General features: G+C 40.0%; 1 protein-coding gene across 2 annotated transcripts in view; it reads left to right on the top strand.

Annotated features, from left to right (window-relative positions):
* The window catches only part of ALG14 (ALG14 UDP-N-acetylglucosaminyltransferase subunit), a 104,009-nt gene that overhangs the window by 20,486 nt on the left and 60,820 nt on the right, over positions 1–22,703 (top strand). The window contains exon 3 of one of the 2 annotated variants that reach the window (XM_033092318.1): positions 22,405–22,536. The exons of the other annotated variant lie outside the window; for it this stretch is intronic. Coding sequence (XP_032948209.1) covers positions 22,405–22,536 — 132 coding nt within the window. The remainder of the gene's footprint in view (positions 1–22,404; positions 22,537–22,703) is intronic. 2 annotated transcript variants of the gene reach the window in all.

Genomic DNA, 22,703 nt, shown 5'->3' with positions numbered 1-22,703 from the left:
TTTGGTTCTTTTTAAAATTTGAATCTTTTTGGTAAAATGTTCATTTTGTTCTTTAATTGTGTTTCTGAGTTCATTAAATTGCCTGTCTGTGTTTTCATGCATCTCGTTGAGTTCTTTCAGAACCGAAATCTTGAGTTCTGTGTCATTTACATCACATATTTCCATGTCTTTATGTTCATTTTCTGGAGAATTTTCATTTTCTTTCTGAGCTGCCTTGTTATGTTGGTTATTCATGGCAATTAATGAATTATTATTTCTCTTCCTGGGCACCTACAGGTGTGGATTCTGCAGCAGGTTGATATGAAGAGGTCTTTCTTTTTCTTTCCAGTAGATATTGCTGGAACGTTTTACTTTCTCTCCTGTTGCAGGCTTTTATTTTCTATCATGGTATAGCATTATATTTTCTCTTGCACTGTTCCAGCTTCTCACACGATTGGGGGTTCCCTGGATGGTGGGCTTCTCCTCTGAGCAGGTCTCCTGGGTCTCAGGATGGATGTGGAGGACAATATAATTCTGAGCTTCTGAAATCCCAATATTGCTCCTCAGCCCAATGTGGAGCCTGTGTGTCTCAGCTGCTCTGGAGGGATCCACCCAGAATGTTGGGGGTGGGGTGGTCTTTGAGAAAGGTGGCTGGTCCTTTGTGGCTCTGAGCAACGGCGACTGCCAGCCCATAACTATCTTGCTCCTATGGTGGTTTCCCTTTCACCAGAATTAGTTGTGCTGTGAGTCTGTGACTGCAGGACCGTCACTCCAGTTCTCAGGGCTGTAGATATCCTGTTGTTTAAGCTGATACTGCTACTATTTCTTCTGGAGCCTGCTTCTAACACGGGGACAGTGGGGGTGGGGTGAGCCCTGGGAGCGGGAAGATGGAAGCTGTCCAGGCTCCGTGCCTTTCTTTTCTGTTTTCTGCCTGGCAGTGAGGACTTAGACCGCCATTCTCACCCCTGTATTCGGTTTCTGCTCCAAGGTCTCTGCTGCGAGCGCTGGGTTCAGCCATATTATATGCTGATCCATCAGGTAGGACTTTGGGCCACAGGTGGTGTGACTGCACCCTGAATTCTTTCCTTTCCTGGGACCACAGGAAACTCCAGACTGCATCCTGCAGCCCTGCTGCCCACATCTCCACACTTCCCTCTTCCCTCCTCCCCTGCTCACCCAATTTGTCCACCTTCAGATGATTCAATTTGCAGGTCTCTCAGACATGCTTTGTGTAGGGCAGGGAATCCTTTGTTGAAATGTAGCTGTTCGGTATGTTGTTAACTTCCAGGGAAGATTTCAAGAAGCACTCCTCATGCCACCATTTCTGTGACATCACTACAGCACAATTGTAAAAATTCAAAACCAAAAATCATTGCCTTTTAACTAGCATGTTTGCTGTGCCTGACCCTGCTTAGCTTCCGAAATCAAACAAGATCAGATGAGATGGCCATAGACTAAATGAGCTTTCTTTATCCTCCCTTTTTTTCTTCTGGAATGGAATGGAAATTCTTTTGTTCTCTTAGACGTTATCCTTAGATTGTTCACATGAGTACCTAATTTAAAATATAAAACTTAGTGTCTCCATCCTCCTACTGAAAAGCAAAATCTTTAGAACGTTTTCAATCTCCTCCCATGTTGTATGTATTGTTTAGTATATTTTGGTTCTACTTTGTTTTTATTGCATCTAAGTTACTTATTATTACTGTGTTTCCCTGAAAATAAGACCTAGCCAGACCATCAGCTCTAATGCATCTTTTGGAGCAAAAATTAATATTAAGACTGGTTATTATAAGACCCAGTCTTATATTAAACTAAAACCAGGTCTTATATTAAAATAAAACTGGGTCTTGTATTAATTTTTGCTCCAAAAGACACATTAGAGCTGGTGGTTCAGCTAGGTCTTACCGTGTTTCCACCAAAATAAGACCTAGCCGGACCATCGGCTGTAATGCGTCTTTTGGAGCAAAAATTAATACAAGACCTGGTAAAATACTAATATATTATATTGTACTGTATTATATTATACCTGGTATTATATTATCTTATATTGTAGTATTATGTTATGTTATATTATATAAGACAGGTCTTAGATTAAAATAAGACCAGGTCTTATATTAATTTTGGCTCCAAGAGACACATTAGAGCTTGTGGTCTGACTAAGTCTTATTTTCGGGGAAACATGGTATTATGGTTTTATACAGTCAGCGTTTGTTTAGATTTATATAGCATTTTCTTTGCTTACTCTTGCTACTCCTTCTGTTTGAATCCAATGCCTTTCTTCTAGAAGTATATCTTTTATTAATTCTTTCATGGAAAGTTTGTAAGTAATTTATTCTTTCCATATTTTTTGTTTGCCTGCAAATATGTTTTGGTTTTGCCCTTCCTCTGATTGCATTCTGCATTTCTTTAAATAATTGTTGTTAGTTTTCAATTACAGTTGACATACAATATTATATTAGCTTCAGGTGTACAACATAGTGATTAGACATTTAACTTACGAACTGATCATCCCAATAATTCTAGTACCCATTTTACACCACACATAGTTATTACAATGTTATTGACTGTATTCCTTATGCTGGACTTTACATCCCAATGACTATTTTGTAACTACCAATTTGTATTTCTTAATCCCTATACCTTTTTCACCCTGCCCACCAATCCCCCTCTATTCTGGCAACCATCAAAATGTTCTCTGTATCTGTGAGTCTGTTTCTGTTTGTTCGTTTATTTTGTTCTTTATATTTCACATAAGTGAAATCATATGGCATTTGTCTTTCTATGTCTGACTCTGTAACTGTGAGTCTGTTTCTGTTTGATCATTTATTTTTTTCTTTAGGTTTCACATAAGTCAAATCATATGGCACCTGTCTTTCTCTGTCTGACTTACTCTACTCTGCACAGTACCCTCTAGGTCCATCCCTGTTGTTGCAGAAGGTAAGATTTTATTTATTTTATGGCTGAGTAATATTTCATTGTGTTTAAGTACCACGTCTTCTTTATCCATTCTTCCATATCTTGGCTATTGTAAATAATGCTGCAATAAACATATGGATGCACATGTCCCTTCAAAGTACTATTTTGGGTTTCTTCAGATGAATACCCAGAAGTGGGGTTACTGAGTTCTACTTTGTCTCTTGTTATAGCTTTTGTTTTAAACTTTATTTTGTCTGGTATAAGTATTGCTACACCAGATTTGCTTGTTTGTTTGTTTCTATTTTAGTGATACATCTTTTTCCATCCCTTTACTTTCAGCCTATGGGTGTCTTTCGATCTGAAGTGAGTCTCTTGTAGGAAGCATATTTAAGGGTCTTGTTTTCTTATCCGTTTGGCTACCTTATGTCTTTTGATTGGAACATCTAATCCATTTACATTGAAAGTAATTGTTGATAGATATGTAGCATTGCCATATTATTATCCACATTTTTTAATCCTTTTTTTCTTCTTCTTAAAGAAGTCCTTTTAACATTTCTTGTAATACTGAACTCCATTAGCTTTTTATTGTCTGGGAAGCTCTTTACCTGTCCTTCAATTATAAATGAAGAGTATATAAATCAAGAGTATATATTATAAATGAAGAGTATATAAATCAAGAGTAATCTTGATTGTAGATCCTTGCTTTTCATCACTTTGAATATTTCATGCTCATCCCTTCTGGCCTGCAAAGTTTCTGTTGAGAAATCAGCTGAGAGTTTTATGGATGCTCCATTGTAGGTAACTAACTGCTTTTCTCTTGCTGCTTTTAAGATTCTCTTTGTCTTTACTTTGACATTTTGATTATGATGTCTTGATGTAGGCCTGTGTGGGTTCATCTTGTTTGGGACTCTGCACTTCCTGGGGTTGTGTGTCTATTTCTTTCAACAGGTTGGAAAAGTTTTCCACTATTGTTTCTTCAAATGTGTTTTCAGTTCCTTGCCCTGGCTCTTGTCCTTCTGGTACCCCTATGACGCAAATGTTGTTATGTTTGATTTTGTCACAGAGGCCTCTTAAACTGTCCTCATTCGTTTTTGTTTGTTTGTTTTTGTTTTATTTTTTTGGATTCTTTTTTTCTTTTTCCTGTTCTGTTTGGGTATTTTCTGCTACCTTATCTTCCAAATCGCTGATTTATTCCTCATCTTAATCTAATCTATGGTCGATTCCCTCTAATGTATTCTTCATTTCAGTTATTGTATTCTTTATTCCTGACTGGTTCTTTTTTATGTTTACTATCTCTTTGTTGAAGTTCTCACTGAGATCATTGAGTATCCTTACAACCAGTTTTGAACTCTGCATCTAGTAGATTGCTTGTCTCCCTTTGGTTTAGTCCTTTTTCTGGAGCTTTGTGCTGTTCTTTCATTTGGAACATGTTTCTTTGCCTCCCCATTTTGGCGACCTCCCTGTGTTTCTATGTGTTACGTAGAGTTGCTATGTCTTCCAGTCTTAGAGTGGCCTTATGTAGTAAGTGTCTTGTGGGGCCTGGTGTCCCAGTCTCCCTGGTCACCTGAGCCGGGTGCTCCACATGTGTCTTTGGGGTAGGTTGTATGTACCCTCATGTTGTAGTTGAGCCTTGGTTGCTGTTTGCACATCAGTGGGAGGGATTGGCCCTCAGGCTGATTGGTTATGAGGACTGGCCATGACTACAGTGGATGATCTTTTGTGCAGGGGTTGACCCTATGGAGCAGGATTCACTTTAAGCAAGGCTCTGGTGCCTGCCAAGTCTGCTCTTTGTGTTTGTCTTTGTGTGGAAGTGGTAGGGTGGTGCTCTGGTGTGATCTGAAACGAGCTACTACCATGTTTCCCTGAAAATAAGACCTAGCCAGGCAATGAACACTAATGCATCTTTTGGAGCAAAAATTAATATGATACCCGGTCTCATTTTACTATCATATAAGACCGAGTCTTATATAAGTCCAGGTCTTATATTAATTTTTGCTCCAAAAGATGTGTTAGAGCTGATTGGCCGGCTATGTCTTATTTTCAGGGAAACAGGGTAGGTGTGTTGTGTCTGGGGCCTATTGGGAGGGGCTCTGTCGCAGACCAAGGTCAGCCACGCCTGTTTCCTGCCTGGGCCACTTGATATGAGCTACAAAGTGATCTGCAGATGATTGTCACTTGTGCTGGGCTTGGAGGTACCTGGGAGAAGCTAAGCTGAGAACTAAGGCTGGCTGCTGCTAGTGCCAACTTTGCAGCTGCTTAGCAAGAAGTACAGGGCACACTAAGGTCAGATACTGCTTGTTTGGGGTTTGTGAACCTTTGAGAGATTTTAGGAAAGCCTCCAGCATGAACTGAGACAGATAATTTATGTGGAAAAGCCACTGGAAGCAGCTTGGGTGTGCCTGCAATTTGAGTGGGGCAGGGTCTCGGAATCACCAGGGCTGGGAAAATGGTGTTAGCTAGGTTGATCGAGACTCAGATATGGCAGCCACCTAAGTCTGTGCCCTGAGAGTGGTGAGGGCTCAACAAAGAAATAGTGGTACCTGCCAGCACTTATGTCTGGAAGAAAGCTGCCCCTCCAGCCATCACGCAGAAACCAGACAATTCAGTTCCTCCACGTATGTCTCTAGTGCCTTTCCAGGTGCTGCCCCAGTGCTGGAGCTCAGAATGAGTGAGTATGCCAGTGAGTAAGTTTGTGTGAGGGCTTTTAAGAGGAGCGCCTTGGACTGCAGCCACCCTGTGTCTCACTTAGCCACAATCTCCACTGGTTTTCATAGCCAGAAGTTATGGGAACTTTTCTTGCTGGCACTGGAACCCTAGGTTGTGGAGCCTGGTGTGGGGCTAGGACACCTTGCCTCTCCAGGGGGTACCTTCAAAGCCAAGCTATCCCTCCCAATTTTTAACTGCCACACACAGGTGTGGGACCACCCCGTTCTACATCTCCACCCCTCCTACCACTCTCAAGGTGGCTTCTTCTGTATGTCCTTAGTTGTAGGACTTCTGTTCAGCTACACACAATTCTCAGTGATGGTTGTTATGTAGTGTAGTTGTAATTTTGATATGGTTGTGAGAAGGGGCAAGTACAGTGATTACATATTCCACCATCTGTTTTTGTCAGGCAGATATACACCAGAGCAGGTGTTCCAGGGCAGTAGTAAGATGATGACACCTTGATATGTAGGGCAGTGACAGGGGTGATTATGCCTGGACCACTCAGGATTTTCCAGGCATCCTCCCTGTGGCTCAGAGACCCTGGCAGGGTGATAGTTATGGGACTCCAGGAGTCGCGTGGGACACATGTGCTTTATTACCGCTGCCTGTTAGAGTAAAGGATGCGAGCATGCCAGCCAGCTCCTGGCCCTCGATTGCATTCTGCATTTAGAATTCTTGGTTGAACTTTTTACATCCTAAATATGAATTTAGCATTCATTTATTTAACAAATATTTATTGACTACCTACCGTGTTTCCCCAAAAATAAGACCTAACTGGACAATCAGCACTAATGTGTCTTTTGGAGCAAAAATTAATATAAGACCCGGTCTTATATTCTATAAGACCCAGTATATATTATATTATATTATATTATATTATATTATATTATATTATATTATATTAATTACATTAGACCCAGGCTTATATTATATATATTTTACTATAAGTAAAGTAAGACTGGGTCTTATATTAATTTTTGCTTCAAAAGACATGTTTGTCCGGCTAAGTCTTATTTTGGGGGAAACACGGTAGTAACTGCTAGTGATACAGTTGTGAATAAAACAATGTCCTCATAGTGCCTGTGTTTCAATGGGGGCTGATAAAAAAGATAATTAAGTAAAATATATAGTGCGTTAGTGATAAATGCTAAGGAGAGGAATAAAGCAGGGAAAGGGAATAAGGAGTATTGGGGGGAGGGATGGTTAAATGAAGGTTGCAATTTTAGGTAGACTGACCAAGAAAGGTGACATTTGAACAAAGACCTGAAGGAAGTGAACTATCTGGGGAAGGGGAATTCTTGGAGAAGAAACAATAACTACAAATAAAGCCCAGAGGTAGAGCTGTGCCTGGCACGTTTGTGAAATAGCAGGAAGATCAGTGTGGCCAAAGCAAAGTAAGCAAGGGAGAGCTGAGTAAGTTATGAGGCCACAGAGGTCAAGATGGGGATGTTGGGATCAGATATTTTAAGGCCTTGTGTTCCATTTTCAGTGTCAGATTTTTTTCCCTGTAAGTGAAATGGGGAGCCGTTGGGAGGTTTTAGGTAGAGGAGTGATGTGGTCTGAGTTAGATTCTGTTAATAATAGGATCATTTTGGCTGATGAATAAAGTAAAAGGGAGAAGGGCAGAAGTAAGGAAAGGAGTTTGGAGGATATTCCAGTAATCCAAATGAGAGACCAGTGTGGAGTGGACCAAGATGGCAGTAGGAGATTTGATAGGTAGTGGTGAGATTGTGGATGTATTCTGAAAGTAGAGCTAATAGGATTTGCTGGCAGATAAGACATGGGTGTGGGAAAAAGATGAGTGGAGGATAACATACAGATGTTTGACCTGAGCTACCAGAAAGATGAAGTTGCCATTTATTTACATGAGGGAGATTACATGAGGGAGAAGGAGTGTCAGTGTGGGATGTCTATAAGCAAGATGTTGACTATGTAGTTTGGTCTATGACTCTGAAGTTAAAGAGGAAGGTCTGGTCTGGGATATAAATTTTTGAGTCGTCTGTGTTTACATGATGGTACTTAAAATAAGAAACTGGGTGAGATCACCCAGGGATTGAGTGCAGTTAAGAAATAGAAGAGAACTAGGAACTGAGCCCCAAGCAATCTAACTTTCAAATATAGGAGAGCTGTTATTGTGGAAACATCAGCTGTCAGCCTCTCTTTTGAACCTGCAGGGATAATCAAATCACAGCCCTAGGTTGCTGGCATGTCTTCCTCCCCAACCTTCGGTGGTACAAGCTGTCTGATCCCTTATTTTTTTTGTTTCTGGCAAGTAGGGATTTCCCTTCTTCCAAGTTCAGAAAAAATAATATTTTGTTATATTTCTTCCAGTATTTTAATCTGTTTATAGAAGGTAGGTTTTCAGGCTAGTTTATATCACCTACCAAAACCAAAGTCAAATTCATATTCTAATTAAAGTGAGAGTTTTAATATATCTTCTGTGTAGATAACTTTTTCTGGGCTGGTTATATAAATAGCGCCCCCACCCAACCCACACAGTTTCCGCAGTTTTTCTTCTCTGATGTAACTGTACCAACAGAAGTTTCCTCCCTGCAGATAATACTCCAGTGGTTAAGGGCTTTGACTGTCTCTTTATGATTTAATTTTTTCAGACTTCTTAAATGAACCAGGAAATCTGTACCATTTTAAGGCATTGATAGTAATGGCACTCTTTGCCTAGGCACTTGCGTGAGAGGGCACCGATTCACACTCAGTTCTGGGGAGAAGCCCAAACTCACACTGTCAATACAAGCCTGCTCTTCCAAAAACGTAAAGACCTTCCCAGAAATCAGAAGATAGTAATTACCAGTTGTTAATCACATACCCAAGTAGCATAGGAACTTTGTGTTGTTTAGTTTATAACATCCTGATAGGAAATTATTCAGTACATTTCTAAATGCTTTTTTTAAAGCTAGTTTATAGAAAAGGTATTTAAATGCTGGTATTTACCCACTTATGCTGCATGTAAATATACAGCATATTTTAAGCTGAATTTGGAATTAATGTAATTTTGTTAATTCGGTGGTGGAGGTGACCTACTTTTGTTGCAGAAACTCCATTCAAATTACTCCTGATTCCTAAGATTCAGTGTAATTTTTTAATAGTATTTAAAATCTTTAGGTATGTAATTCAGTTTATTTGTAGGTACACAAGAGTGAAAAGAAGGCATTATTCCTGTATACTTTCAAACTCTACTATTAGCCTGGGTTTCTCTGAGTGGTTTCATTAGCTTCTTAAGAGAAACAGGCTTCCCTTGGGAGAAGTATCTCAATCCCACTCGAATAAAGCAACTGAAATTAGAAAGGTAAGTAGTGGAAAGCTAAAGAGGGGAAAAAAAAGAAAAAAAATGTTTAACTGTGAAATTACTCATATGAAAAAGCATCTTGAAAAACCTTCCAAAGAAAATGTAATTTCCTCTGGGATTAGTTCTAAAGTAAAGAGTAGCTAAAGTAATATCTTTCAGAAAATTGGATAGCAGCCCCTCCAAATAGAACCAGAGCTGAATCATATCATGGTAAGTGAAGAGTCAAACCAGAGCTTTCTTCCTAGAGAGTAACAGTCCCCTTGTTGGCTGTGTTTCAGCAAGGACATCCCCCTGCAAGACAGGGAAGGAAACAAGGTTCAGGGCAGTGCACTGTGGATATAGGGTCATCCTTTTACTTACTTCCCAGTCTGACCCTTATCTGTTAACCACCTTTCTTGACAAGCATTATTCCTTGTAACTCCTGTTACAGCACAAGTTGGCACCTTAAGATCATATCACTAAAGAAAAAAGCTCACCTGAAACTGATAAAAACAAATGTAAAAAAAAAAATTCAAATGAGATCATGTATATGTGAAAGTACACTGAAGTCTGATCCTATCAAAAAGAAAAAAGAAAAAAAAGCTTAGTGACTCTTGAGTAAAACATTTTTAAACATTAAAGAGTGGGCTTGCTTGATATATAAAACAATAAAAGTTGCTAAAAACGGATTTGATGGGTCAAAAATTAAAGCCAACTTTCTTTACTTCCAGGTCACTTCATTAGATTTCCCACTACTCTATAATTAAGCTTATAATGTTTTACCAAAAGAGATTATTTATTAATTTATTCAAAAAATATTAAAAGAGTGCCAATTCTGTATAAGACACTATGCTTATGTAAATATTTCAGCAAATTTTTATTGAAATGCCCCAGAATTAACTGTGGCAGAATTGTAAGTGGTTATCTTTGTTTCTTTACATTTTTCTTTCCAAATTTCATTTATTTTGTTGTTGTTGTTCCTTAATTTAAAAACTATTCTTTACAACAGTTAAGAAGTATGTAAAGTAAAAAGTGGAATTTCCCTGTCACCACCCTAATCCCACTCTCTAGTGGTGAACATTGCACCAGCTTTGCTGATACAACTTTTCCCTTGTTATACAACGTATGACAACTAAATCCATGAACTTGCGACTGTGCACTTACAGCACTGTACAAATAGCTTGGTGAGGTTTCATAACCTTGGTATATCAGTGTCTCACAGCTGTGTTCTTGTCAACGTGTGGCGGTGTCTTGCCGAGTGGCGTTCATTATTGTTGCGTGTTTCTGGGTGCCGTCACAAGAGTGTCTGAGCTTGAATTAGAGCAACGTTAAACAAACATTAAATTTCCTGTTAAACTTGGCAAGACTAGAAGTGAAATCAGGAACATGTTAGTCCAAGTTTATTGGGATAATGTCATGAAGAAAATGACAGTGTACAAATGGATTGAACATTTTTCTGAGGGGAGAGAATGCGTCACTGATGAAGAGAGGTCGAGGCAGCCCAATAATGAGCAGAACTGATGAAAGCATTGCAAAAATTCATTGCATTGTGCGTCAAAATCATCGGCTGACCCTGAAAAGCATAGCAGACCAAGTAAACATCAATAGAAAAACAGGAAAATCTTAACTGAAAATGTTGGTATGACTGTAGTGGGCATGAGAAAGATGTGTGCAAAAATGTTCCCGAAGGAGCTCTTGCATCACGACAGTGCACCAGCTCACCCGGCACTGTGAGGGGTTTTTTAGCCAGTAAACCAATAACTGTATTGGAACATCCTCCCTACTCACTTGATCTGGCTCCCAGTGACTTCTTTCTTTACCCAAAGATAAAGGAAATATTGAATGGAAGACATTTTGATGATATTCAGGACATCAAGGGTCATACGACAATGGCTCTGATGGCCATTCCAGAAAGAGTTCCAAAATTGCTTTGAAGGGTGGATTAGGCGCTGGCATTAGGGCGTTGGGGAGTTCTTCGAAGGTGAACGTAGTGATATTCAGTAGTGAGGTATATAGCACCTTTTCTAGGATGAGTTTGTGAACTTAATTGTCGACCTTTCGTAAAGCTTTTTAGAAGGTGATCAGTGCTATTGGAGGATTACACGGGGATAGGGGGATTGGGCATTCTGATGAGAAGGAAAAAGTTGTAACTGCTTATAGGGCCTTGAAGAAGATGGGGACCATTGGAGAAGAGTGTTTCAGGCAGAGGGTATTGTCTCTGGAAAAGCCACAAGAGTGGGGCATTCCTGGATGTTGGGGGAATAGCTGAGAGTCCTGGTGGCTGGAGCACAGTGAGTGGAGGCAGAGACACTAGAGAGGCGATGGGAGGGTGGTCAGGGGCCAGACGATACAAGCATACCCGGTTTTGTTGTACTTTGTTTTATTATGCTTCAGAGACGCGAGATGTTGCGTTTTTACAAACTAAAGGCAATACCCTGCTCCAGCAAAAAAAATTACAACTTGCTTTATTGCAATACTCACTTTATTGCAGTGGTCTGGAAGCGATCCCACAATATCTCTGAGATATGGCTGTATAGAGCCTTGGAGGCCATTACAATGGACTTCCTCTCTTACTCTAAGGAAAATTGGGAGCTGTTGGAAGGTTTTGCTCAGAGGAGTGACATGGGCTAACTGTTGTTTTAAACAGACCACTCTGGTTGCTGCAAATAGACTATAGGGGACAAGGGTGAAACCAGGGAGACCAGTTCAGAGGCTGTTGAAGCAATCTAAGCAAGAGATAGTGTGGCTTACACCAGTAGGGATAGGAATAGGGGGAAATAGCTGGATTCTGGATGTTTTTTGACAGTAAAGTTAATAGGATTTCCTGACATATTGGATGCAAAGAAAAGAGAAGTCAAGCAGAACTTCAAAGCTTTTGGTCTGAGCAATTGTAAGAATGGAGTTGCCATCACTGACCTTGGGAGCATCCCTGTCTGCAAGTGTCATTATAAATAATATTTAATTCCTCCCAAATAAATTAATAGTCTCTGCATTAGCTAAAGGGACCTGGACACAACCTGGAACTCAGAGAGGATGCCCAGGCCCTCCCTGCACTGATTCTGAACCATTTTCTAAGTCCTGCCCACTTGCTCTCTCTGTCTCCCTTTTTTCTCTCCCCTCTTCCTCTCCTTCCCCTTTCTTTCTCTCTCTTTTCTCCCTCTCTCTCCCCCTCTCCCATCGCAGAAAAGTCGTTCAAGCTTCAGAAATGATCCTGCAGAGTTCTTCTGGATTTTGAAGGATTCTATTAATGTACTCTCCTCTGCTGTTTCTCCAGCCCATGTCAGTCATCCCCGCTTTCAGCCACAAGGTGGCAGTGCACCGCTGAACATTGAGCTGTTGGGAACTGCCTAACTTCTCAGCAGAGGCAGGAGAGGGCTGAACTTCAGAATGGCTGACAGAGTGGAGATTTCTAGTATATATAAAAACTGATCTGGCATGGGAAAGATGAGGAGAGATTGTCTCCACTCCTTTTTTAGAAACATCATCTATCCTTGACGGGGATGGTTTTGAAAGGGCTCCATATGGCTTTAGAGCAGTCTTTCCACTTAGGATAATGTTTTTATTTAAAGACTTTATTTACCAAATACTTTGCTGAGATTGCAGTACTGCTGTATTTGTTTTATGTTCTTCTTTGTTTGAGATAGGTAGAACAGCTCCCTAGGAGTTTTGCCTTCCCAAAAGTAAAATCCTTGAAAATCAAGTGGATGTTGGTTGAGTAGTTTCTATGTGCAAAATTTGGACTAATTTTATAAGGAATACAAGTAAGGAAAGGAAGTGCCCTTTAGCCTCAAGAAGTTTTTTGTGCAGTTAAAGAGGCAAAAGCACAAATACTGGACACCTTAGAACTTAATTAATAAAAATTATTGCTGGGCAGTGCCTGTGAGAGAAAATAAAGGCAGCAGGTACTGCTGGAGCCTGGAGGGCAGGGTGGAGCTGAAAAGAGGCCTCTTATTTGAAGTCTGCCTTATAGACCAGTTAGACTCCCAGACTCTTTACCCTACCCTGCTAGAAAACCCAAGATTTAACCACTGTAAAGGTTGAACTAAAGAGGTTTTGACTTTGGGAACACGAAGCCAAACTGTGGATGGGGTAAGACATTGCCCTAAAAACAGAAGGCTTGGGGAGGGAATAACTACCCTTTGTCCCTCCAACACACATCACTTAGGTCTCCTTTTCTGAGTAGTTCCCAGAATGCTGCACTTTATCCCCCCAGGCAGGAGACGGAAGATTAGCTCTGAAGAAACTGATTTACTCAGAAGCATAGAATTATAGATTCTGACACTTAGGATTTCTCCCAGTGAAATCATCAAGGCCTGTTTTACCCTCCACTTGACAAACTTCTCAAGCGTTCAGAATGACAGTGGAGCAGTGTCCTCAAACTGATTCCCATAGACCCATTCTCAGAGGATGTGCTCCACTAAAACAAGGGGAACCTAAGAAGGAGGAAAACTTTGGTCCTGGAATCTGGGCTCCATCCCCAGAGAGAAGCAAGGGGAATTCTAAGAATGGCAGTGAAGGGAGTTCTGGTGTGAAGTCCACTGCATACAACAGGCCTACAGTGGATCAAGGGGACAGAGAGCTCCAAAAGAGATGGCACCAAGAAAGCAATGATATGTTTGACCAAACTGAGAGTACTATAGGGAACTTCAAAACCATGTATGTATATTGCTTTGATTAAAAAACAACAATGGTAAGTGCTTTGAATGCAGGGGAGGGATAAATCTCTGGGCTAGAGTGTTGGGGTGGGGGTGCTGGCTTCTCCAAAAAGGTAGGGAAATATGAAGAGGGGAAGACAGCATGGGAAAAAGTAAGGAAGTTGGAAAGTGCAAGACATGTACAAATAGAGGGTGTGTTTTGACATGAATCGTGACAGAAAATTGGGAAAGAAGTCCTCTAAATTACAAGACAAATTATTTCAGTTTTAGAAAACTGAGGTCATCTTAGAGTGTTTTCAGTTGAGGAAAGGATTTAAGTGAGCTAATATATTTCAAGGCTGTATTGTAAGGGTAAAGGAAACATCTCTAAAATGTGGATAATGGTTGATTTTTGTTTTTGTCTTTGAACATGTCCTGTATTTTCTAAGATTACAATTAGAAAACAAAGTTATTTAAAAAAAAAAAAAAAGGTAAGAAGAGATAAAAAGTCCCAGTGGAAATAATAACCTACTGATATGAAATATTTATTTTCTAAATAACCCAAACACATATCATAAACACCAATATTTTGGGACTAGTCTGCTTGTATTTGAAAGCGCATTAGTTTTTCTGTTACTTTAACAAATAGGCATTCTTTTGAATTGCATCTCTTAGCCTATATACATGTCTGTATCCGTGACAGTTTAGTGACTGCAAGATTTATCTCAGTCAGTACCTCTGAAATTAACATGACATGCTTGCATTTATTTAACAACACCTATTATTTTCCACAAGGTGGGGTGCTAACTTCACACAGTGGACTAAGACTGTGTATAACTGCTGACACTTCTAACACTAATGCATTTGCTATCTCTCATAATTCCCAAACAATTCTAAAAAAATTGTGTGTAAACTATATAATTGCAATTGTTTTGTTTTAATTATATTTAGAAGATCACTCTTAAGTGAATAGCTGAATAAGAAAATATTTGTAATTTTTTGCAAGTAGAGATCCTGATGTGTCTATTTCAGTGAATAAATGATTATTTTGAAAACAGTACATCAGATAGATGTATACATGGTTCTAAAGTGTTTTACATCACTTTTTTAAATTCCTTCCTAAGTCTTAATTATTGCATCCTCCATCTCTACAAGAAAGGCAAGTTAGATTAAACCTTTTTTGAATCAGATTTTGAATCGATGGAATTGAAATAACTGTGATTAACATTGCAGTTTTCCTGTGTCAGTGAAACTCGTATGGGATACTTACAACATGCAGAGCTACTGCAAAAACCTCACCTTAACCCTAAACTGGCTTCATATTTTTGCACTAGACCATTTAAGGGAGAAGAAAGTCTCTTACAGCACACAGGAGAGAGAGAGAGAGAGAGAGAGAGAGAGAGAGAGAGAGAGAAAGAGAGAGAAAAAGAGAGAGAATTTGAAGCTTCTTTTCCCTAGAAGTCCCAGTAAACATCTCCTGCCTACTGGTCTCCAATTGGGTTGTTGCCCATCTTTCAGCCAATCTTTGTGGCCAGGGGTGAGGGTTATTCCTTGTTTGTTACTTAAGCCATACCCGGCCTACTCTTGGAACTAGACGTTGGGGTAAAGGAAACCAGACTAAAATTCCACCAAAAACATCTGGCTGAGAATTTGAGAGGAATGGATTGTCCAAAGGAAAATTGGGCTATTGTGAACAAAAGAAGGGGACAATAGAAGACTGGGAAGACGACAACTAATATTAATTATGAAGGACTGTAGAAATTTGGGGGGCCAGAATCCCATAATTGTTTCAAGAACAAATGACTTTTTTTTATTTTCCTGAAGCCTGAGGCAAGGAAGGGCTTCTCAAGGTAAAGTGAGGAGTGGCTGCAAGCCTTGGGAAGGTGGGGAAAAGGGCCTAGAACAGCAGTCTCGTTTGTCTTTGACAAGTCAGACTTGAGAGCCAGTTGTAGAGTCACTGTAGCTAGTTGCAGATTCCTGATCACCGAGACCTCGTTACTTCACAGTGACAGACTGTGGTCCAGAGAGGTGGACTCAGTCAAGGTGACAAGGCTGATTGTCAGCAGGACCCAGTCTGGAACCAATAGCTTCTTCACTCCTTCATGGCATTTCATCAGCTCCATGAAGTGAGCAGCTACCAAATATTTGACAGACATGCATATGAAAAAATTTTTGGTGTGGTAGATTACGATCAAACTGATTTCAGATTGGTTGAACCATCCAACATACTTTGAATATATATTATACTTTGCATTATTGAAAAAAAGTTATGTAAGCTGAAATCATTTTTGGTTGAATGAAGTTTTATCATTTTAGTTTTGTTTCCAAGATTCTTCAGTATTGTGGCATTCATTAAATAATAAACACATTGTACCTTTTAGTGTGTGGTAAAAGAGTGACTTCATAGACCACTTGATCTGCTCTGTTGTGATTTGTGATGCCATCTGGATTCCTTGGTGGAATTATTCCCATCTAAATCACTATAAACTTCTATTTAGTTTATCACAAATCTAAAGCCAGGTATGTTTGTGATTATTAGCAGTGATGTAATTCTGAAAGATACTTTGAAAGTTACAAGTTGTCATTACTATTAGAATTTGACTGTTTCACATAATTTCGGACAAACTGGAAGTCTAAAAAAATTCATTTTTCCACTTTATATTTTTATTATTTTTATTCTTAAGCATTCTACCGTTGTTGTCTATCTTGCTACTTAGTTATATGCATCAATCAACTATGTGTGTGGAACCCTGGGAGACTCTGCGGGCATGCTCAGTACTGTCCCAGCCCCTTCTTAATTAGGAAGCTCAGATAGATAGATAGAAAGGGTGTTTCACTAACTATATACCGTGTTTCCCCAAAAATAAGACCGGGTCTTATATTAAGGTTTGCTCCAAAAGACACATTAGGGCTTATGTTCAGGGGATGTCATCCTGAAACATCATGCTAAGGCTTATTTTCCAGTTGGGTCTTATTTTCGGGGAAACACGGTAGTGGAGAGAGAATAAGAGCAAGAGAGTCTCACTTCTTTATCTTTTATATTATTGCCCATTGTGTGAAAGGGACTGGATCACTTTATAAGACATCACGCACTGCGAGATACACATTGAGCTGCACAGAAAGAAAGGACACAAGGAAAACTTACTTTCTAGGAATGTATAACTGACTTGGCTGCCAGGTGGGAGCAGTAGCAAAGCAGCAGAACTTGCCAGGAGGGACTTGGGGCCTAAGGTTCAACAGAAATGTCTGCCTATTTCTAAGGCCCTAGGTTTTTATTCTGGTTTTTCCCCTAGAAAGGCAGGGGAGAGAGCCATTGGTTACAGTCATAAGTGGGGTTGGCATGCGAAACCTGTAGTGCAGAACACAGCACAGAGAACAGACAGGCAGGAGAAGGCAGGGAATGAGCTCAGCTTCCACAGAGCCAGGGAAAGACACTAAGCTCTAGGGGTTGGAGGCTGTAGGTACGTAGGGTAGGTGAGTTGAAAAACAAAAAGGAAAAGGAAATGGGTCAGGGTGGGTAGCTGCATACACACACACACTCACACACACACAACACAAACCACATATGTGCGCGCATGCACGCACGTGCACACATGTATACCGGGGGCGCCAAAAAAATGTATACACATGACTTGTATTCGTCATTTGTTATCGGTATGTATTGAGTATTACAATTTTAATGCAGCGTTTTCCTTTCCTAAAATGTGTATACGATTTTTTTGGCACCCTCTGTATATATGCAACAGGAGGCAGGTAGCACAGCTCCATAGGAAGCTGGTTCAGCTAATTGTGTACTGGGGAAGGTAAGATCCTTGGTAGTGAAGCAGAGATCCAAGAATAACCCATAGAAGGTTGGGTCAGGAGCATATTTCAGAACACATAGAAGACCTGGGTTCAAGTCCTGGCTCTACCACATTTGAGTTCTGTCACCTTGGGAAAGTTCAGATTCCTCATTTGTGAAGTGAGGAGGAAGGATTTTTTTGTCTCTTACAGTCCTGCGTGACTGTAAGGTCACCTTTTCTGTTCTTTCTGAGCAGTCTGCTTTGCCCGCCCAGACTGTCTCAACACTTATATCCTTCCTCCAAATCGGGTGTTGCATGCGCGCACACATGTGTTTTGTGTTGTGTGTGTGTGAGTGTGTGTGTGTATGCAGCTACCCACCCTGACCCATTTCCTTTTCCTTTTTGTTTTTCAACTCACCTACCCTACGTACCTACAGCCTCCAACCCCTAGAGCTTAGTGTCTTTCCCTGGCTCTGTGGAAGCTGAGCTCACTCCCTGCCTTCTCCTGCCTGTCTGTTCTCTGTGCTGTGTTCTGCACTACAGGTTTCGCATGCCAACCCCACTTATGACTGTAACCAATGGCTCTCTCCCCTGCCTTTCTAGGGGAAAAACCAGAATAAAAACCTAGGGCCTTAGAAATAGGCAGACATTTCTGTTGAACCTTAGGCCCCAAGTCCCTCCTGGCAAGTTCTGCTGCTTTGCTACTGCTCCCACCTGGCAGCCAAGTCAGTTATACACTCCTAGAAAGTAAGTTTTCCTTGAGTCCTTTCTTTCTGTGCAGCTCAATGTGTATCTCGCAGTGCGTGAATGTCTTATAAAGTGATCCAGTCCCTTTCACACAATGGGCAATAATTGTTATGAGGTTTGTCTCTTACAGTCCTGCGTGACTGTTATGAGGTACAGAGTCAGCATCTTCCCAGCACAGACCACAGACTAGACTACTGGAAACTGTAAACTGTAATGATAGTCATTTATCTATTCAGCAAGCATTGACTGAGCACCTATGATGTGTGAAACACCGTTCTGCATACTGGGATTACAGGAATGAAAATGATGAAATCCTTTTTTGTCATAGAGCTTGTATTCTTGGGAGAGAGGCAGACAAAAACATAAATGAGCAACTAATTTGAAGTGCTAATAATTGCTATGCAGATGGTAAAATAAGACAGTGCGGTGGAGAGTGACCATGTATTGGGGGAAGGAGCTGGTGGAGAAAACTGGATCCTCTCTGAGGAGATAATGTTCAAGCAACACCTGATTTGGAGGAAGGATATAAGTGTTGAGACAGTCTGGGGCGGGCAAAGCAGACTGCTCAGAATGAACAGAAAAGGTGCTCAAGAAGGAAGGGGTTTAACATTCATGGAGCAGAAAGAAGATCTGTGTGACTGGAGTGAGTGAGCAAGAAACCACTAGAGCTGGAAGCCAGCACCAGGTTGGTTCCATGGGGCATTGGAGGCAATTGTAAGGAACTTGAATTTTATCCCAAGTGCATTGGTAAGCCTTTGGAGGGTTTTAAGGAGGAGAATGAAAGGAAAGTTCTTCTGTGCATTATTAAAAGATTGCTCTGGAGAGTCCGTAGAGAATAAAGGGTAGGGCAACAAGAGGAGAAGTAGAGGCAAATTAAGGGGCTACTGTAGTCATGGTGGAGATGGCGATGGCTTGGACCATGGGAGTAGCAGGGACGTTTTGAATAGGTGGGTAGATGTGAAATGTAAGTAGGGGTTTTAGAGGAAGGAACTATGGGACAGTTCCCCCACCCTCGTCCCTGCCAACCCCAACATAAATCTTCATGTCTATGCAGGAAATCTATTTATGATAGATTCTACTGTTCATTTGTCAGTTTCTGGCTTGGGATTGCAGGAATGGCAAGTTTAGGTGGCGAATGTGATAGTTCAGTTTGAGTTGTTATATACAAAAGCCTAGTTAATAAAAGAACAATAAAAAAATGTTTGTACTTCTCAGCCCCAGGAGAATGGATTGAGAGCCAGTTTAGCAGCCCAGTGTCCCTAAAAGGAAGAACTTTCCCTGTGTCTCTATAAGAATTCAGGAGAAGACTGACGATGCTTGTCATGTGGTCACTCTGAACCAAATGTTTGTTCTGGAGGTAAGGGTAAAATGATGAATGAAGCAGTCTTTATGTCCTGCATCCCATAATAGGACATAAAAGAGAGTCAGGGACAGTTCCCTCAAGGCAAAGGTACAGAGTAACAGAAATGTCTATAAAGATACCTTCATTTGGATTTTTCTAGATGCCACAACACCTGGGAATGACTGGGCCAGGGTCGTAGCCAGTCCTGATTGTAGCTGAAACTCTGTACTATTCTGTTGTCTTCAAAGGAACTTTTGTTAAGACCAAAATACAAGCAGCCTATTGGTAATTTTTTCATTGACTTTTATATATTTGATTATTTTCAAAAACTATATAAAGTAATAAAAACTCTTAAGATTTTGCCACAGCCTAGCTCTTAGTGTTTCCTTTAGGTGGCATAGGACATCAAATACCCCAGCACCAACTTCTGAGTGTGAAGCATAATCCGAGAGTCCTGTGCCTATCAAGATGGCCCCAGGTTCCCGTCCACTTGCCTGCACATCTTATTGAATCCAAATGTGTTTTGAGCACAAGTTCACAGTCCCTGATCTGAAATCCTGAAAAGCTCTGAAAACTGAAAGAAAAAATTCCAAGTTTGTCACAAGTTTATTTTGCGAGCACAGTCTGATTTGAATTGGTGTGAGGCTTATAGTCTTTATTTCACTTAGTGTGGATAATCATGTTTTGCTGCAAAAATATTAATATGTTTGGTTGGTTCCCCAAAACTCAAAGGGGGTATTATGTAATATATGGTATATGTACCATATTATCCATTCAAAACACTTCTGACCCACATGGTTTTTGATAAGGAATTTTGGCTCTATAGTACTATTTGCCTATTACATGTTTTTCAATTAATAATCTCCACAAACTAGGCAAGCACAAACCTCAAACAAAAGTCCTTACAATTTGTCCTCGCTCTGTTACTGCTCCCTGTATAGTCTTATAGTTTGAGAACTATTCAGTATTATTTTCTAGTTCAACATTTAGTACCTTAATCCTAATCCTGGAGGAAAAACAACATTGATTTAATAAATAATTAATTAATAAAAATAGTGAATACCATATTGAGCCCAGATCTCTCCTTCTCCACTGTTATAACATAGAAGGAGGAGGAAATAACCTTTATCATGATATGTGAAACAGAGTGGTCACATGTGCTGAGTGTATAAGAACTACACTCATGCCCCACTGGAGCATAACAGAAGCTTCCAGACACAATTTCATGCCTTTTTCCAAATGCTGAAAAATTTAGGACCAGTAGTTGTAGGTATTCACTAGTTTAGGAAAAGCTTTTCTATTTTCAAGGAACATATTGTTCCTCCAAGCCAAAGTGGGGTCGGGGAGGGGAATATATTAAATATTCAACCCTTTACTCTCTGACTTAATCTGTATGGTAGTCAGGCTCCAAGAAACCCCCCGTCATTCTCATCTCCTGCTATTCAAGCCCTCATGTAGTCCCTTCCATATCAAATAGGATTGACATATTTAACCAGTAAGATTTTTTAAGAAATGACGAAGTATGACCTTTGAGGTTAGGTCATGAAAGACATTGCAGTTTCTGCCTTGCCCCTCTTGGATCACTTGCTTTTGAGGAGGGTAGTTGCTGTGTAATGAGAACACTTAAGTAGCCCTATGGAAAGGTCCATGTGGCAAAGAAGTAAGGCATTCTGCCAGAAACCAACGTTGAATTGCCAACCTTGTGAGTGAGCCACCTGCAGCTGCAAACCAGCCTTCAGATGACTGCAGCTCCATTCAACACCTTGATTTCAATTTCATGAGAAACCCCATACCAGAATAACCTAGCTAAGCCATCCTAGATTCCTAACCCCCAGAAACTGTGAGAAACAAGTACTCGTTGTTTTAAGCTGCTAAGTGTTGGGGTAATCTGTTATTCAGGAAAAGATAACAAATACACCTGGAACTTTGATTCAAGGAAGAAACAGTGGTTTCTCTGATTATGAAAGTAATAATACATGCTTGTTTCAAATTTCAAACATGGATATATGTTACCTGGAAAATGAAAATATCCTATGATATCACCCACTTTACAATTTGTGGCAAATAGTCCTAGATTTTTCTCCATGCAAATACTAGCATGTATACATATGTGTATACAAACACACGCGGGTGTGTGATTTGTTAATACACATTGGCTCCTATTAAACATACTGTCCTGCAACTTGCATATTCACTTTAATCACGTACCTTGGCACATCTTTCATATATGTTCATATAAATCTGTTACTTTTAATATATCTCCATGTATTTTATTGTATGAACTTCTCCATTCCCTATTAGAGGATACTTAGGCTGTTTCCAATTTCCACAAATACAAACAGTGGTATAGTGGATAGCATGTGGGTAAATCCGGGGTTATATTTCTGGAAGCAAAAACGCTGGATCCAAAGTAGACATGCTTGAAATGCTGATAGATCTTTCCAGATTTCCCTCCCAAAAAGTTGTACCAATGTATTTGCCCAAGGCATGTAAATGTCTGTTTCCCTACACCCTCCACAACACTGGGTATCCACAATCTTTGTCAATCAGGTAGGTGAAAAATGACTCATTGCTTTATTTTGTATTTAATTGTTAACCATCTTTTCATATGTTTATTGGCTGTTTGTATTTCTTCTGTTTAGGACTATCAGTCCATATTCTTTGCCCATCTTGGTACTAGGTTATTGGTCTTATATATTGATTTGTAAGAACTCTGTAGATCAACATGTTAAGCTGTTTGCCTAAAACATATTTTATAGAAAATTTTCCCCAACTTATTGTCAAAACTGACTTTAAGATTTTGAATCACATTTTGGAACTTTTCTGTCATAACCCAATAATGTCTGTTGTATAAAACATGAAAAAGGCTTTGTAACTTAGTTTAAAAATAGCTAGATTGAAAATTTAAAATAATCAAGAAAGCATTTCCTATTATCCCAGTGTTAACTGTTACTATGTTTAACTTTGGTATCAGCAGCCTAGTTGATTTGAATTTTTATTATTTCCTTCTAGTTTCCCAAATATTATATCCATCGTATTCCCAGAAGTCGTGAGGTTCAGCAGTCCTGGCTGTCCACAGTGCTCTCTACCTTGTATGCCTCGTGGCTCTCCTTTCCCCTGACTTACCGAGTGAAGCCTGATTTGGTATGTATGTCCATCACTCCTGTGGACTGTTCATTAGTAGCAGGACATATTGTTTTCTTAGACAGCTACCATTTATAAGTGTGCCAGTTACAATACTAGACCTTTGACTAAACATATGCTAAAATTTATCACTTAAAAGCACTTTGCTGAAAGAGGGGAGAAATTTG

Source organism: Rhinolophus ferrumequinum, chromosome 22 (genome assembly GCF_004115265.2).
Source record: "Rhinolophus ferrumequinum isolate MPI-CBG mRhiFer1 chromosome 22, mRhiFer1_v1.p, whole genome shotgun sequence".
NCBI lineage: Eukaryota > Metazoa > Chordata > Mammalia > Chiroptera > Rhinolophidae > Rhinolophus > Rhinolophus ferrumequinum.
This window is presented reverse-complemented; position numbering and strand designations above follow the sequence as displayed.